We start from the raw sequence: 14,718 nt of genomic DNA, 5'->3' as shown, positions 1-14,718 counted from the left end.
AACAAAGTAATGACAACTTTTGTGCACTGAAAGTGATTAAACTAAATAGGTATAATTAAACTTTACTTACAATAATGAGTATTTTGAAATAAGTGGTTATGCACAGTTCCACCAATAGGTAGCGTCGATTTGCGGCAGTGCATCTGACGATGGGAGAACCACATGAAGAGATGAGTCATCTCGTGTTTGTCATCTTTGTCAGTAGCTTAATATACAGTGATTGACCATGTAATAATCAGAGTAAGTAAAGTAGAGATACATAGCAAGATTGGATGTTATTTTTTTTTTTTATCAAATTGTTGGATTGTGCTGGATTGTGTTCATCGAAATGAGCAGTCTAACATTTGCTAATCACTGCATCTGTGGCTGCATTTTTTTAATCAAGTTTTCATTTTTGAATGGCCTCATTCCTGATAATTCAGTTAATGTGTAAGTTGTTCATTCCGTTCTCATGTAAATTTTTTGGTTCATGGAAGTGTTTTCTAAATGTTAGTAGGTTTTACACCTGCTTCCAAGCACATGTAAATTGTGCTTAAAACATACAATGTTTCTGTATTCTTTTAAGCAAACTGCATTTAGTTAAAATTGTGTGCAAAAATATTTTAACTCTCACATCCTACATTCACAGCTACTGAACAAAAAAGGAGAGGTTAATATTGCCTGTGATATTATTTTGTGTGACTGCATTTGTATATTCAGTAATTGTTGATAGAACAAACTATATGCAAAACCAGATGCTGGTGTAATACATAAAACTGGGGATAATCCATCTCAGCATCTCAGCTGAAAAACGCTGTACCACCAAAGTGCTGTCACAGTTTGCATATAGACAATTTATTGAAAGGGAGTTAATGCTGAGTGAATGGCACACATATGCTATTTAATGATTGTGATTTAATAACAGACACATGTTTGATGGTTTCTAAATCATTTGTGAAATCCAGACGAGCGTTTTTCGTGAATGTCTGGTTTACGCACAGTTTTCCGTAAATTTATTCGTATATTTTTATGAAACTTCTAAGAATGAGGGCAAATGTGTGCAGTGCCTGATGAAAACATTAGAGATTACTCTGATTCACTGATTTATATTTGAATGCTATTTTAGATGTATGATGATAATAATACATATTCTTTTACTTGCAGATCTTACTAGATGATGAGGCATGCAATGGAAGTGTAAGTATTGTTTTTTGATTTCTTCTATTAAAGCATTATCGCATAAATCATTCCATGCCTTCACACAGACTGTTTGTGTTCATTCAAATCTTTAAATGCATTGAAGGTACATTTGACACGAAATTGTTCAATTGTATCTTTTTTTTTCCAGAGCACTGACATCACTGCAAAGCGCACAGCAGTTCTTCGTGGCCTCCCACTCATTCTTGGAGAAGAAGCCTCTAACTTTTTAACAACAGCACTGGTAAGTACCTTTACTATAACCCCCACACAAACATCACATATAGGCATTCGATTATGTTTTAGGCAACTCCTTAATTTGGACCAGATAAGTAAATTCTGCTTTTGTTTCACATTTCTTAATCAAGCCCTTGTACTGTTCATTTTGTCAAATTTCTACAATGTACTTTAACAACAGTTTTTATTAGTTGTACATAGAACATGGCCCAAGAAATGGTCCTGATTCTTTAGGTGACATATACTTTTGTGAGATTTCCCATTTATAATGTAACAAGAATTGTAATATTGCTGTTCCTTTTTTTTTTTAGTAGGACTGTGAATGTGACACACCCCAGATTTCCATTGGGATACTGACTGTGATACCAGAAGATTCCCCACAAGCCAGGATTTCCCACAAGCACTGCATTTGGAGGCTTCAAACACCACAATCATCTTGGAAGGAATCATCGTGATGCATGATCTTGAAAATCGTCCAGATGCCATATGTCTACTTTTTGGGCTGATATATGCACTGAATTTGGAGTACCCTCCACAGCCCAAGAACACCTTTGATTTTATTCAGAGTGTTTTTCTCTCTCTTGGACACAAATCTCTGAAACCAAAACTACAGTCACTTAACAACCTGCTGCTGATGTAAGTTGAGGCTGTTTGAGATTGTTTAAAAGGATAGTTGAATTCCTTTAATCTTTTTGTTGCACAGAAGTTTAATTAAACTTTCCAACTGTTACCTGTCAAACTTTGTTGAAAATGTTTTTAAACATTAAAGAATCTTTAAAAAATGTTCTTAAGTTTTAGAGCAATGGTACTGTATTGCTAAAAGTTTTTTATTTTATTTATTGTAAGCACAGTTAAGACTTAAGCTAGTGTTGATTATTTTAAAAGGTCACCTGTTCAGTTTCAGGTCAAAGATTGTCAAGCAGTCAGGATCCTTTTTTTTTAGCTGCACCTTTTTTTAGTTGCTTTTGGAGATTAACATGAGTAACAATGTGTTTTTTGTTTATCAAAAATTGTTAATGCTACATTCAAAAAAAATGTTTACAGAGTTGGGTCATCTGACTTTGTTTAGTATGCTGTAGTACCTGAAAAGATTCAATATATAATAAACTGTTCAACACAAGTTTAGTTGTTGATTTTTGTCTTAACTTATTGTTTTTAGTTTAGCTTACTTGGGATTTTTAAGGCAATCGGTTTCCTAATATTTGCCTAGTAATGTGAACACTAATAGAAAGTTAACTCAAATAATGATTTTAAGTCAACAGTACTTAAGTATACTTGATTAACAAGTTGTCCCTACAAATTCAAAGTTATGCCAACTAAACATTAATACTCTACTTTACTTGGAAATTTTAAGGCAATCGGGTTCCTCACTTTTTCTAAGTAAAGTCAACTTATTACATTTTACAGTGTACAGTTTTATCCTTTTAAAAACATTTTATTACCCATTGCCATAAGCATTGTCATTAACTGATTTTCTGTCAGTTCTTTACCAAACCAGAGTGTTAGGGATGTACAAAAGCAAACAAGCAAACAAACAAACAACAATATTGTAATTCATAGTAGAAATAATGACAGAACCATACAGTATAAGATTTCAAGTCTAAGATACAGAAGGATGTCGCACATCAGAATATATAACATCTTGAGGTTGTTGTTTCTTCAATCTTTCTCGTTTGGTTCTCCTGTCACTGAAATGTAACGCAGCGTAGTTCAGCTCTGTGTTCTCAGCATCCTGTAGGAATGAATATGAAATTATTGGAATATTAGAATATGGAATTAGCATACTTTTATAGCACATTGGGCACTGGTGGCTCAGTAGTAGGTGTTTCGCCTGCCATGCAGAAGGTCTGGGTTCGATTCCCAGCCAGTGCCCAGACCCCAGCCACTGGATGCAGTGCCGGTCCCAAGCCCGGATACAATGGGAGGGTTGCGTCAGGAAGGGCATCTGGCATAAAACCTGTGCCAAGTTGTAGCGCGGACTGGGTATTACGCTGTGGCAACCTCCTGCCGGGAGCAGCCGAAAGCCCAACAACAACATACTTTTATAGCACATTCATTAAAGCAGTTGCTTAATATAAGTGCTATATATTTACCTGATTAAAGGTCTTGGCAATCACAGAACCTTGTTTGAGTCTCACTACAGAAAAGAATGATTAAAAAAAAAAGCATGTTTAGTTAAATTGCACCTTATTGCTAGTTAATGAGACATACTTTTCACCTACAGTCAAATTTCTTTTTTTACTTCCGCTGTCGGACAAGCGTTGATTAATTTCCTATAACAACGTTTCTGAGCGCAGTGCAGCTACAAATCAAGTTTATATAGATGCTTTTTTTCTAGGGTAACACTACAAGTGACTCAATAGATATATTGTTAGAGAGTATATAATTGTTAATATACAGTAGTAAAAAAAGTGAAAGAAAACATAACATTACTTTACTTTGTTTAAACATTATTTCAGGAGAGAGAAAAAGAGCGGCCAGTGAGGCAAAGGCTGTACAGTATATAACTGCTATAAACAATGTTTCATTTCATTATTTGTGTAACTGTTAATAGGAAAGAAATATGACAATGGTCATTGTTGATGTCAGTAGATAATAAATGAAAAATATATATTTTTTGGCGAAATGTCTGTGGTATAAGGAAAAAAAAATTCGGTTATGCAAATATTGGGAAATAATCGACTTTAGGGTCCCAATAGTAACTCTGCTTTGCACCACATCAAAATATCTAAAAAAGACTGCCAAACATGGTCTACACATTACCTTGTTTTAGATATAGTGAACTAATAAACTCATGACCCTGTGTATATTTCAGTGAAAATAGCCTACTATAATAACCAGAGTGTTAGGGATGTACAAAAGCAAACAAGCAAACAAACAAACAACAATATTGTCATTTATAGTAGAAATAATTACATAGAACCATACAGTATACGATTTCAGAAGACTATAATAACTGCCAATTATAATAAAATAATTGTAATAATAATTATAATAAAGACTTACCCATGTTTCTGTCTTTATACCTTATGACAAATATCAATGCAAAGATCATGATGACACACATTCCCAAAGCTACAGTGAGGCAAATCACTACAGGAGCCACAGATCTGTCTGTCACAAAGAAAAATAATAACAGTATTGCTTAAATAAAATAAAGTGTTGGAACATTTTACACCAAACATGCACTATTTTTCAAATGGCATACAATTAAATTAAAGCAATTAAAAATCTTGATTAGGAGACTAGTTAGCTAAAAAAATTATATCTTTATCCCAAAGCCAAAAAACCCAACAACTATATATGTATATATATATATATATATACATATATATATATATATATATATATATATCATATTTCTTACTCATTTGTACTTGTGTCCCGTTGCCAAAAATGATCTTCCCACACACAGCCACAGCGCAGTAGTAAGTCCCAGTATCACTGAGGCTAAGGATGTTCTTGGAGAAGTTGTACACACAGGTGTTTGTAGAAGAGCGGCTCTCACACTGATGGCTGCTGTTGTGATGGGTGTAAATGATTTGAGGATGGGATTGTGGTGGAGCAGCTCTGAACCAGAGCACTTGGAGTTCTGCTGCTCTGCTCTCAGAGAGAACCGAGCACTGCAGAGTCACTGACGCTCCTGCAGGAACCGAGTCCAACCCACTGTTCTGGTACACAGAGACTTTAACATCTTCATCCCCTGTTCAGTGTAATATAGACAAAGGCACAGCTAACAAAATAATTTTCAATGTCAGATGATTATTATGCATGGGATATACATAAGAATAGAATGTACCCCTTATGTCCACCAAGCATTAATAAAAGTTCATGAAAAAGAAATAACAAGCGAATAAAAAAAAAAGCTAAGTAAATAAAATTCTTACCTGTCACTGCTAAAAATGTCCCATCTCCAAAGTGTGTTAGAAACTCTCTAAATCCACAGTAATACATGGCTTCATCTGATGGCTGCACATTAGAGATTTTTAAATGGCAGTTTTTCTTTTCCTTTTTGATGCTGAATTTTGGTGGCTTAAACTTATCTTCATATTTGGGTTCACCTAAAACTGTAACCATTACACGAGGCTGGTGTCCTACTTTTTGCTTGTACCAAACAATGCCATCGGATTTGTGATCTCCTAGTTCAAAGCAGTGCAGAGTCACGTTATCACCAACAGCAGCAGCAATCACTGAGTTCGGCTGATTTACACCTTTTGTTTGTGTGGTGTCTACTGTTAGGAGTAAAAGCAGAAAACTTAAAAAAAAATGCACCCTAAAAATGTTTCTTCAATAATGCATATAGACACATATATTTTAGAGGTAAATAACATGTTGTATTTCTTTTAATAAATCTGTGATATTTATTTTAAGGAAGATTTCCAAACAGTGTTAAAAAAAACTGAATACATTTGCCGTAAAGTGAATACATTTGCAGTTCGGTATATAATATTATAAAATCATATATGAACTTCAAACAGTTAATTTTTTATTACAGCAACATATATGTCATTAGAAAACTACAAATCAATTCACACTTACCAGTTTTATTATAAAGCATTGCTATAATCCACATCAGTGTCAGCATTTTCATTCTAAGGTGCAGCATGCCTGCTCTTACTACAGTGTCATATGGTCAAACTGCCCACATGTCACTTTGCAAAAAGGTTATGACGTGAAACCACAGGATTTTCCACATGCAATCTAGACTAGAAAGACATCATCAGTAAATAACTGACTGTACCCGTCATTACACTTTTCTAAACCATGCTAAAAAAAGATATTGACTTTGTTAAAAACAATAATACAGCTAAAAGAAAAAAATAAGTGCAAATCCATCAAAAAAAACAACAACAAAGAAAGAAACAAAACTTGTTTTGTGTGAGCTGTTGAATGAATTATTTTCTGATGTGTTTTTATCTAAAAATAGTAAATTGAAAGGTATGCTTATAAGTGTTAAGAAGTAAAAACAAACAAAAACAAAAAGAAATAATTATGTAAAATTTTATCTAATCTGCTTTACCAGCCTTTTTTTTGTATAATACTAGAATAGTATTATAGGCTCAGTGGTATGTATTTCGCCTGCCATGTGGAAACCCCCAGCCACTATATGCATAAAATGGAAGGGTTGCATCAGGTAGGGCATCTGGCTTAATACGTGTGGCAAGTTGTTGTGCCAATGTAAATAAGATTAACATTTTTTAATGCTTTAAAGGTTATTTTTTTAAAAAGTAACAATAAAACATGTTTTGGTTAACAGTAATAGCATGTAATTAGAATAATACTGTACGTGTTGTAACTGTAATTGTGCTTTATGGAAAAGCAGTTATACAAATAAATATATATTTTTGTAAAACAGGACAACAGCAACAACGACGACAACAGAAACTGAAACAAACCTAATAGCAGCACCTCTATTTTTATATTTGTATTAGTGTTCATATAGTGTTTATATAGTAAAACAATAGTTATATAGTATTAGTGTTGTTAAAAATGGCACCTGTCAAAGGGCAGGCTATATAATAGTGCAAGTAAATAGTCCCAGTTGATGAGCTTTAAAGGCGGAATAATGGGCAAATATACTGTAAGTGTGACAGCGGGCTTAATGCCAGTGCATCACATAAACATATAGCTTTTCGCTCAGCCAAAATAAAGGGAGTACATTGCATCTTGGCACCATGGACAGCACCACACCAAGTGGTGTGTGCATGCAGCAACAGCGGACACTAAATCCCCCCTCCCTGACCCCCACAGAGATGCCCAACGACTCCTGACCAAATTAACTTCTCATGATGACCTCAAGGCTTTCCTTCAAAATGACGAGAGAACCGCGGAGATCGAGGGATGATCGTGGCAGGACTGGAGCATCATTGTTGTTCTAAGCACACTTTGCTCTCCAAAGATTATGACAGGCTAAAGGCAGGGATCCTGCCTTCTCAGAAAATCCACTGAAGGCAGAGATCCGCTGCAGTCTCTTCAGTGGGAAAGCAGCTCTCGATTCCAGTGCAGGACATATGACCCACAGACCTCCTGCTCAGCTCGATAGTAAAAAATTGCTACAATCTGGCTCCAGATAGATCTTCTTTTACTGACAGAGGTCCCTAAGCAATCTTTATGGACGAACTGTTGTACTCCCTTCCATATGACGAAAGGAAAGACGTGGAGATGCAGGGGTTTCCTCACCATGGGATATGACAAAGATCCTCATACTTTTTACCACACTTCTGGTGCATGCTCCTTCATGCTTCAGCATGAGCAGATGCCCACCAACCTGAACTGGGTAAAACCGCCTTCTGGAAGTGCCAGTGTCAATAAGCGCTGGTAGTGGAGCTTTACCAATTTTAACCCAGTGTGTGGGAGCCAGGGTGCTGTTTGTGTGACAGTGTGGCTGTCGGTTTAGAGACTGCAAAAAGAAGCCATTACTACTCGCTCAGTGACCTCTCTCGCTGAAGAAGAAGCAAGCTTCGCAGGGGAGATGCCAGCAGAGATCGACTCCTCCTGAACCTGTGTGGCTGGCTCAGACTACTAACAATGATGCTGATGCCGAGGCAGAAGGTAAGGTGACTAATCCTTCTAATCTCTCTTCTACTCTATTGCACCATGTCAGAAGAGATGGTAACTTTGTGCAGCTCTAACGGGAAGACCCTTTGCTGAAACACTGTTGGACACATAAAGAAGAGATTGCGGAAAAAGCTGAGGGCAATAAAGTGCAAGTAAGGAATTTCTGTGAACAATGTACAAAAAACACACCACGGAAACTAACCCCTGCCCTATTAATCGATTAATCTGTGTCCATTGGTATGGATCTCGTTGGCCCACTGCTATAATTGACAAAAGAACACAATATATTTTGGTTGTAGTGGACACCTGTGTGAGTGTAAAATACAAAAGTAAAATAAAGAGCATGTCTTCTGCATATTGGTGTCTACTGACCCAAAGTTGGTTCCATTACAATAAGCACCTGAGTGACTTTGCAGGCCACAGTGCCACATTGAGTTGGCTAGCTGACTGGGTCAAAGCATCTCAAAACTGCAGGTCTTGTTGGAAGGATCTACCAACAGTCGTACCAGAAAGGAATACGAGGGAAGCAGTTAGAGGGTCATGGGCATCCTTAAGGCTTATTGGTGTACAGTACATGGGAGTGAAGGCTAGCCAATCTCGTCTGATGCCACAGAACATCAGTGTGCTTTAAAGTTTTTCTTTAAAGCACACTGAATGCTCCCTAAATGTGTGACTTGTGGGCAGGGCTTAGCCACATACTGTATATTGAAGGTGTATCCGCTAGGTAAAAAATATGTCCTGCAAGAGTTCATCTCAAGCCTAGATAGAAAGTGCAAGTAGATCTAACACACATTCTTATTTAGCAAGGAATTGCCAGTTTGTCTCAACCCTATTATACAGTAGTCATGTTCTCATTCCTGACTATGATGTAAGGATGTGCCTTCAACCTTTCTCTGTTGTTAATTTTCACAGACACTTTCTCTCTCAGCATACTGTAGGTAGATCTCCCAGAAACCCTATCTACCCTCCATTACTGTCTTACTCTCAAGCACTTGTGGTAGGTGGGCTAACAGCTGGAACAGCTAATCTACTATAAAGAAAGCAGATTTTATTCAGCCCTAACTGCCCACTACTCTTTTGCTTTTTTGAGACCTGGATACTCTACTCAGAGCTCTATACCGCTGCCTTAGAAAGCCACACCAGCTGTCCATCCTCTTTCTTCCTGTACTCTATCATTCCTCAGAGACTCAGACTCTATCATTATAAATAGTCACAGATACTTCTCTACTCTCTTTTTCTCTCATTCATAGGCCTCCTATGCCCTTTGTCTAATAAACGAGGAGAGCTTTTTTTGTCCTGCACCTTGGCTATGCAATGTTTTGTGCAGCAATAGAAAACAATTAAGAATTTCAGAGAGAACATGGAAGAAACTACAGCTTAATGTGGATCTTGGCTCTTCTGTCTAAATTCTCATGTGAAGTGACTTCTGCTAAAACTGCCTGCTAAACCTTCAATACATTATCTTCTTTTCAATACGTCAACTCACCGACTTTTTCTGCTCCATCCTCTTTAACAGATGATATTCTATGATGGGAAAATAGTAGCAGTCAGTCCGCCAAATTTTCGCTCCCACCCCAATCCCCAGATCAAAACTTCAGCCTATTGTACCAACATAATCATTAAGCATGTCATCTGATCCTCCAACCCCATCACCTGGTTGTTAGACACAATCCCTTCAAGAATACTCCAGGCCATCATAAACTTTTCTATATCTGCTGCATTTTAAAAAGTCAAGGTTTACTCCAATCCTCAAGAAACCCTGCCTGGATTCGGTAGATATCATAGATCCAGTGGACAGTGGACTCTTTTATTCCTAAAATTCTTGAACACACGGTTTATAATTAAATGTCTTTTTATCTCTCCCAGAACAACATCAGTGTCCCTAACCAATCTAAATTCAAAGCAATACATTTCACTAGGACTATACTTCTGTATGTCACTGAGATGCTCCACGCTGGTAGATCAGCTAAACTACCATCTGTCCTCACCCTTTTAGCTGCATTTGACATGGTAAACAACAGCATTCTCTTGTCTATCTTTACAATTCTTGAAATCTGAGGCCTCAGCATGTCAATGACTTGCTTTCTAACCAGAAGATCAGTCATATGAGAATCAGAATAATTCATCTAGACTGTTTTCTCATCTGGCTCTTAGGTGGTGAAATGAACTTTCTTTAGATGTCTGTATAGCTGAGTCACTGGTTATCTTTAAGTGATGATGAAAGACCTATCTGTTTCTTAAATATTTTTTTCTTAAAAATTCCACCCCCTAAATAAAAAAAAAAACATAAAGGGAACAAAACTAAAACAGTGTTTAACTGATGCTACTTAGTAAGTTTTTCTGAACAAACAGGTCATTGCAGCTTGTTGTGTTTGGGGCTGAATAGCCACAAACTGGACAGGGTGCACATGCTAACTGCTATCCACTGCTCTAACAATGGGCATATGAGCATCAGAATTTGACCATGAAGCCAAAAAAAAAAAAAGGTAACAAGGTTTGAGGAATTACAATTGGATGGCCATGTGTTTGGCTTATGTGATGTATAGGTAACATGGCACTATGAGAAGAAAACAAGCTTGTGGAGACAGGGTGACACTCTGTGCAATGTTCTGTTGGGAAACCTTGGGTCTGGCATTCATGTAGATCTTATTTTGACACTTACCATCTACATAAACATTCTAATAGGTTTTGCCCACCTAATGCCAGGAGCCTCTTTCTGCCACACTGCAAAAATTGTTCAGAAATAAAAAAAAAAAAAAAGCATCAGAGTTTTATGAAGGCCAGGATCCTATTCCAGTGTCCTGGTGTCCAGTGCAAAAAACACCATGGATGAGGGTGTCTTGCCTGGGAGAGAGACCTTGCTGGTGCTGTATACCTGCAGTGTATCTTGTTACAGTGCTCAGTCAGGCCACGGAGTATGACCTGTGACATAAAACTGTTTTCAACAACCTCACCTTAGTGAAAGAGTTTGGCTGTTCCTCTCCCAGTGTTAAGCCACCTACACAGCTATTTCTATTTCATTTAATGACTGTAGCTATTTCAATGTTCATATGGAATTGATGACCTCTAGCGATGTTTAGTATAATGGGTTGATCATACACCTGGCTACAAAATCTATTACTTTGTGTGTAATTGTAAGAATTGATGCTGATTTAAAGCCAAAGGTTGGTCATACCAAATATTGCTTTGCATTTTGTGAAAATAAACATTTTAAATATTTATTTTTGAAAGCATTCCTACTTTTAACATTTCTTTACCTAAAACTTTTGCACAGTACTCTGGCTTTATTATATCTGTATATATGCTGATCAGCCAGAACATTATGACCACCTGCCTAATATTTAGTATTGTGTTCTAACACCTTTCTATTAGAACCATCATTAACCTTTTTTTTTACATTTGGAACTACAATAGATATTTTATTGGCTCACATTACATGGGCCAGCCATCGCTCTCTACATGCATCAGTGAGCCTTGGCCGCTCATGACCCTGTCACTGGTTCATTGGATTTCCTTTATTGGACCACTTTTAGTAGGTCCTTACCAATGCAGACGAGGTTTGCTCTGACCCAGTCATTTAGCCATTTAGCCATTACTAACTCAGTATCGACAGTTACAATATCTAATAACAATATCTAATTGGTGTCTGAAAGTGTGTTGGATATATTATATTCAGGATTAAAAATTTGTATGCCTACCACATTATGGATGCATTGATTTTTTTTTTTTTTTTTTTTTTTTACAGAAGCTCTCTAGGTCAGTGATAAAAAAACAAACAAAAAAACAAAAGTAGAATAAACATACAGCATAATACATGAATAAATAGTATTAAAATGATAAAGCTATTAGACTATATGACACTATAATATTATCTAGTACTGTAGTGTACTATGGTATGTTTTAAACACGATCCCCTGATAATGAACAAAAGTGATCCAAGAATGAAAAACAGCTAACCAGTCACAGAATCATGAACGGCAAGACTCGTGCATGTGGAGAGGAACGACTGGCCTGTGTAAAAGAAAAGGTTAATATATACAAATATACTGCATATTGATATGTACACATGCAAATTACAAACGTACGTGTGTGTGTGTGTGTGTGTGCGTGTGTGTGTATGCTTATGTGTGTGCATGTTTAAATTATTTAAGACTTCTACAACATTTAGATTTTAGTTTAAAACAATCTATAACAAAAAACATTTGCAGTAAAAAATAAACCTTGACACCAATTCAGATGACAAATCAAATCTAAGCTACAGTAGGACCTCGTATATCTGAATATATAACATCTTGAGGATGTTCTTTCTTTGGTCTTCCTCTTTTGGTTTTTCTTTCACTGAAATTTAATGCAGCGTAATTCAGCTCCCTGTTGTCACAGTCCTGTAGGAATGAATATGAGATTATTAGAATATAGAGTTATTACACTTTGGAGTGAATCTTTTAAAGCAGTCATTACATACTGTATGCTATATATTTACCTGAGTGAGGGTCTTCTTCATCACAGAAACTTGTTTGAGTCTCACTATAGAAAGGAGAATGAAATTATTAAAATTTTATTTTATCACAGTGCATCTCTATAGTGAAACATACTTTTTATCAACAATTTTATTTTAATTCTGATTTCTAGGAAATGTTAATACATTTTCAATAACTAGTTTTCTTAAACAATGCAGCTACTTATCTCAGGTTTATATTAAAGAACCAGTTCTAAGTTTTAAATGGTAAAAAAATATATTTCAGTGGAAATAATCCAGGTTAATAAGGTAATAATATAATAACTTTAATAATTGTCATAAATAGACTTACCCTTGTCTCCTTCTTTACGGGTTACGACAAACATCAATGCAAAGATCACAATGACACACACTCCCAAAGCTACAGTGAGGCAGATCACGACAGGATTCACAGATCCCTCTGTCACACAAAAAATATCATGATATCAATACTGTTAAAAAAAACCAACAACATTATATTAATATAAACTGTACAATTTTACAGCTAATGACATAATTCACACACTAATTACACATTATGCACTATTTTTGAATTGGAATGCAAATAAATAAAAACAATTAAAATTATAAAAATATAGAAATCTTAATTCCGAGAGATCACACTGCTGAGAATTATTCCACAGTTACACCAGGAGTGACGTCTTTGCTATAGCAATACTTTTTTTTAGGTCTTTTAAAGTGGGTGAGAGTAATGAACTGAGCTGTAGGATTTGTTAACAAAATAATATAAATATTCGCAATTATACATCCTTATCACAGAACTTAATGAATGGCCTGATACAAAAAAAATAATATATACATCATAATCCTTACCCAGTTGTACTCGTGTCCCGTTGCCAAAAATGATCTTCCCACACGCGGCCACAGCGCAGTAGTAAGTCCCCGTATCATTGAGGCTGAGGATGTTCTTGGAGAAATTGTACACCCAGGTGTGTGTAGAAGAGCGGCTCTCACACTGATGGCTGCTGTTGTGATGAGTGTAAATGATTTGAGGATGGGATTGTGGTGGAGCAGCTCTGAACCAGAGCACTTGGAGTTCTGCTGCTCTGCTCTCAGAGAGAACCGAGCACTGCAGAGTCACTGACGCTCCTGCAGGAACCGAGTCCAACACACTGCTCTGGAACACGGAGACTTTAACATCTTCATCACCTGTTTAGTGTAATATAGAGAGAGTAAGAGCTACCTAACTTATTTTCAATGCCAGATGAGTATTATGCGTTGCATGGACAGAAGAATCGAATATGCACCTTAAAACAGAATATTATATGTTTACAAAAAATAATGAGGTAATTAAAAATTTGAAACTAGCCATGCATATAAAATTCTCACCCGTCACTGCTAAAAACGTTCCATTTCCAAAATGTGTTAAAAAATCTCTAAATCCACAGTAATACATCGCTTCATCTGATGGATCCACATTAGAGATTTTTAAATGGCAGCTCTTTGTTTCTTTTTTGATGCTGAATTTTGGTGGCTTAAACTCATCTTCGTATTTGGGTTCACCTAAAACTGTAACCATTACACAAGGCTTGTGTCCTACTTTTTGCTTGTACCAAATGATGGCATCAGTGTTCAGCTCTCCCAGTTGAAAGCAGTGCAGAGTCACGTTATCACCAACAGCAGCATTGATCACCGGGTTTGGCTGATTTACACCCTTTGTCTGTGTAGAGTCCACTGTTAGAAGAAAAAGCAGAAAACTTAAACAAATACCCCCTTAAATTGTTCCTCCTTTAATATATATAGACGTAAAGTACATATATTTCAGGGGGAAAATAACATCTTGTATTTCTTTAAACAAGTGTTTTTTAAAAGTATGTTTTTTTGAAGCAAGAAATTATGACTTAATACATTTTCAAACAGTTAATTTTTCATACTCATCCTTATTACAGCAATTTATATGTGATTAGAAAACTACAAATCCATTTGCACTTACCAACTTTATCACAAAGGATTGCTATAATCCACATCAGTGTGAGCATCTTCAGTCTGAGGTGTGTGTGCAGCATGCCTCCTCTTACTACACTGTCAGATGGTCAAACTGGCCACATCCCACTTTGTGCACAAGGGTAATAACATGAAACCACAGGATTTTCCACACACGAACTAGACAAGAAAGATACCATGGCCCCTCATTACATGGCCCCTCATTGAAAGCTGTGGCTATATAGTGGGGCAAAAAAGTATACAGTCAGCCTTCAATTGTGCAAGTTCTTTCACTTATAAAGATGAGA

At 36.3% G+C, this 14,718-nt stretch overlaps 2 protein-coding genes across 2 annotated transcripts; both read right to left on the bottom strand.

Annotated features, from left to right (window-relative positions):
* Positions 1-3,013: 3,013 nt before the first annotated feature.
* Positions 3,014-6,019, bottom strand: LOC128532294 (uncharacterized). Its single transcript, XM_053506544.1, has 6 exons — positions 5,953-6,019; positions 5,301-5,645; positions 4,781-5,116; positions 4,420-4,527; positions 3,507-3,550; positions 3,014-3,145 (listed from the first exon to the last, which is right to left on the bottom strand). The coding sequence occupies exons 1-6, from the start codon at positions 6,017-6,019 to the stop codon at positions 3,014-3,016; spliced, it is 1,032 nt and encodes a 343-aa protein (XP_053362519.1).
* A 5,818-nt stretch (positions 6,020-11,837) lies between these two features.
* Positions 11,838-14,496, bottom strand: LOC128532177 (uncharacterized). The gene is made up of 6 exons (XM_053506408.1): positions 14,421-14,496; positions 13,817-14,161; positions 13,301-13,636; positions 12,780-12,887; positions 12,452-12,495; positions 11,838-12,353 (listed from the first exon to the last, which is right to left on the bottom strand). Exons 1-6 carry the CDS (start codon positions 14,491-14,493, stop codon positions 12,222-12,224), a joined length of 1,038 nt encoding a protein of 345 aa, XP_053362383.1. The 5' UTR covers positions 14,494-14,496; the 3' UTR covers positions 11,838-12,221.
* Positions 14,497-14,718: the final 222 nt, after the last annotated feature.

This window comes from Clarias gariepinus, chromosome 10 (genome assembly GCF_024256425.1).
Source record: "Clarias gariepinus isolate MV-2021 ecotype Netherlands chromosome 10, CGAR_prim_01v2, whole genome shotgun sequence".
Taxonomy (NCBI): domain Eukaryota; kingdom Metazoa; phylum Chordata; class Actinopteri; order Siluriformes; family Clariidae; genus Clarias; species Clarias gariepinus.
Note: the sequence above shows the minus strand (reverse complement) of the source record. Positions and strands in the feature narration are given on the sequence as shown.

Excerpts from the sequence above, each read along its gene's own strand:
- LOC128532294 (XM_053506544.1), bottom strand. The coding sequence starts at position 6,019 with ATGCTGCACCTTAGAATGAAAATGCTGACACTGATGTGGATTATAGCA. Across the intron at positions 5,646-5,952 it reads AATGCTTTATAATAAAACTG|TAGACACCACACAAACAAAA; the intron begins GTAAGTGTGAAT and ends TACTCCTAACAG. Across the intron at positions 4,528-4,780 it reads CGGGACACAAGTACAAATGA|ACAGATCTGTGGCTCCTGTA; the intron begins GTAAGAAATATG and ends TCTTTGTGACAG.
- LOC128532177 (XM_053506408.1), bottom strand. The coding sequence starts at position 14,493 with ATGCTGCACACACACCTCAGACTGAAGATGCTCACACTGATGTGGATT. Across the intron at positions 13,637-13,816 it reads AACGTTTTTAGCAGTGACGG|GTGATGAAGATGTTAAAGTC; the intron begins GTGAGAATTTTA and ends TACACTAAACAG. Across the intron at positions 12,888-13,300 it reads CGGGACACGAGTACAACTGG|AGGGATCTGTGAATCCTGTC; the intron begins GTAAGGATTATG and ends TTTGTGTGACAG.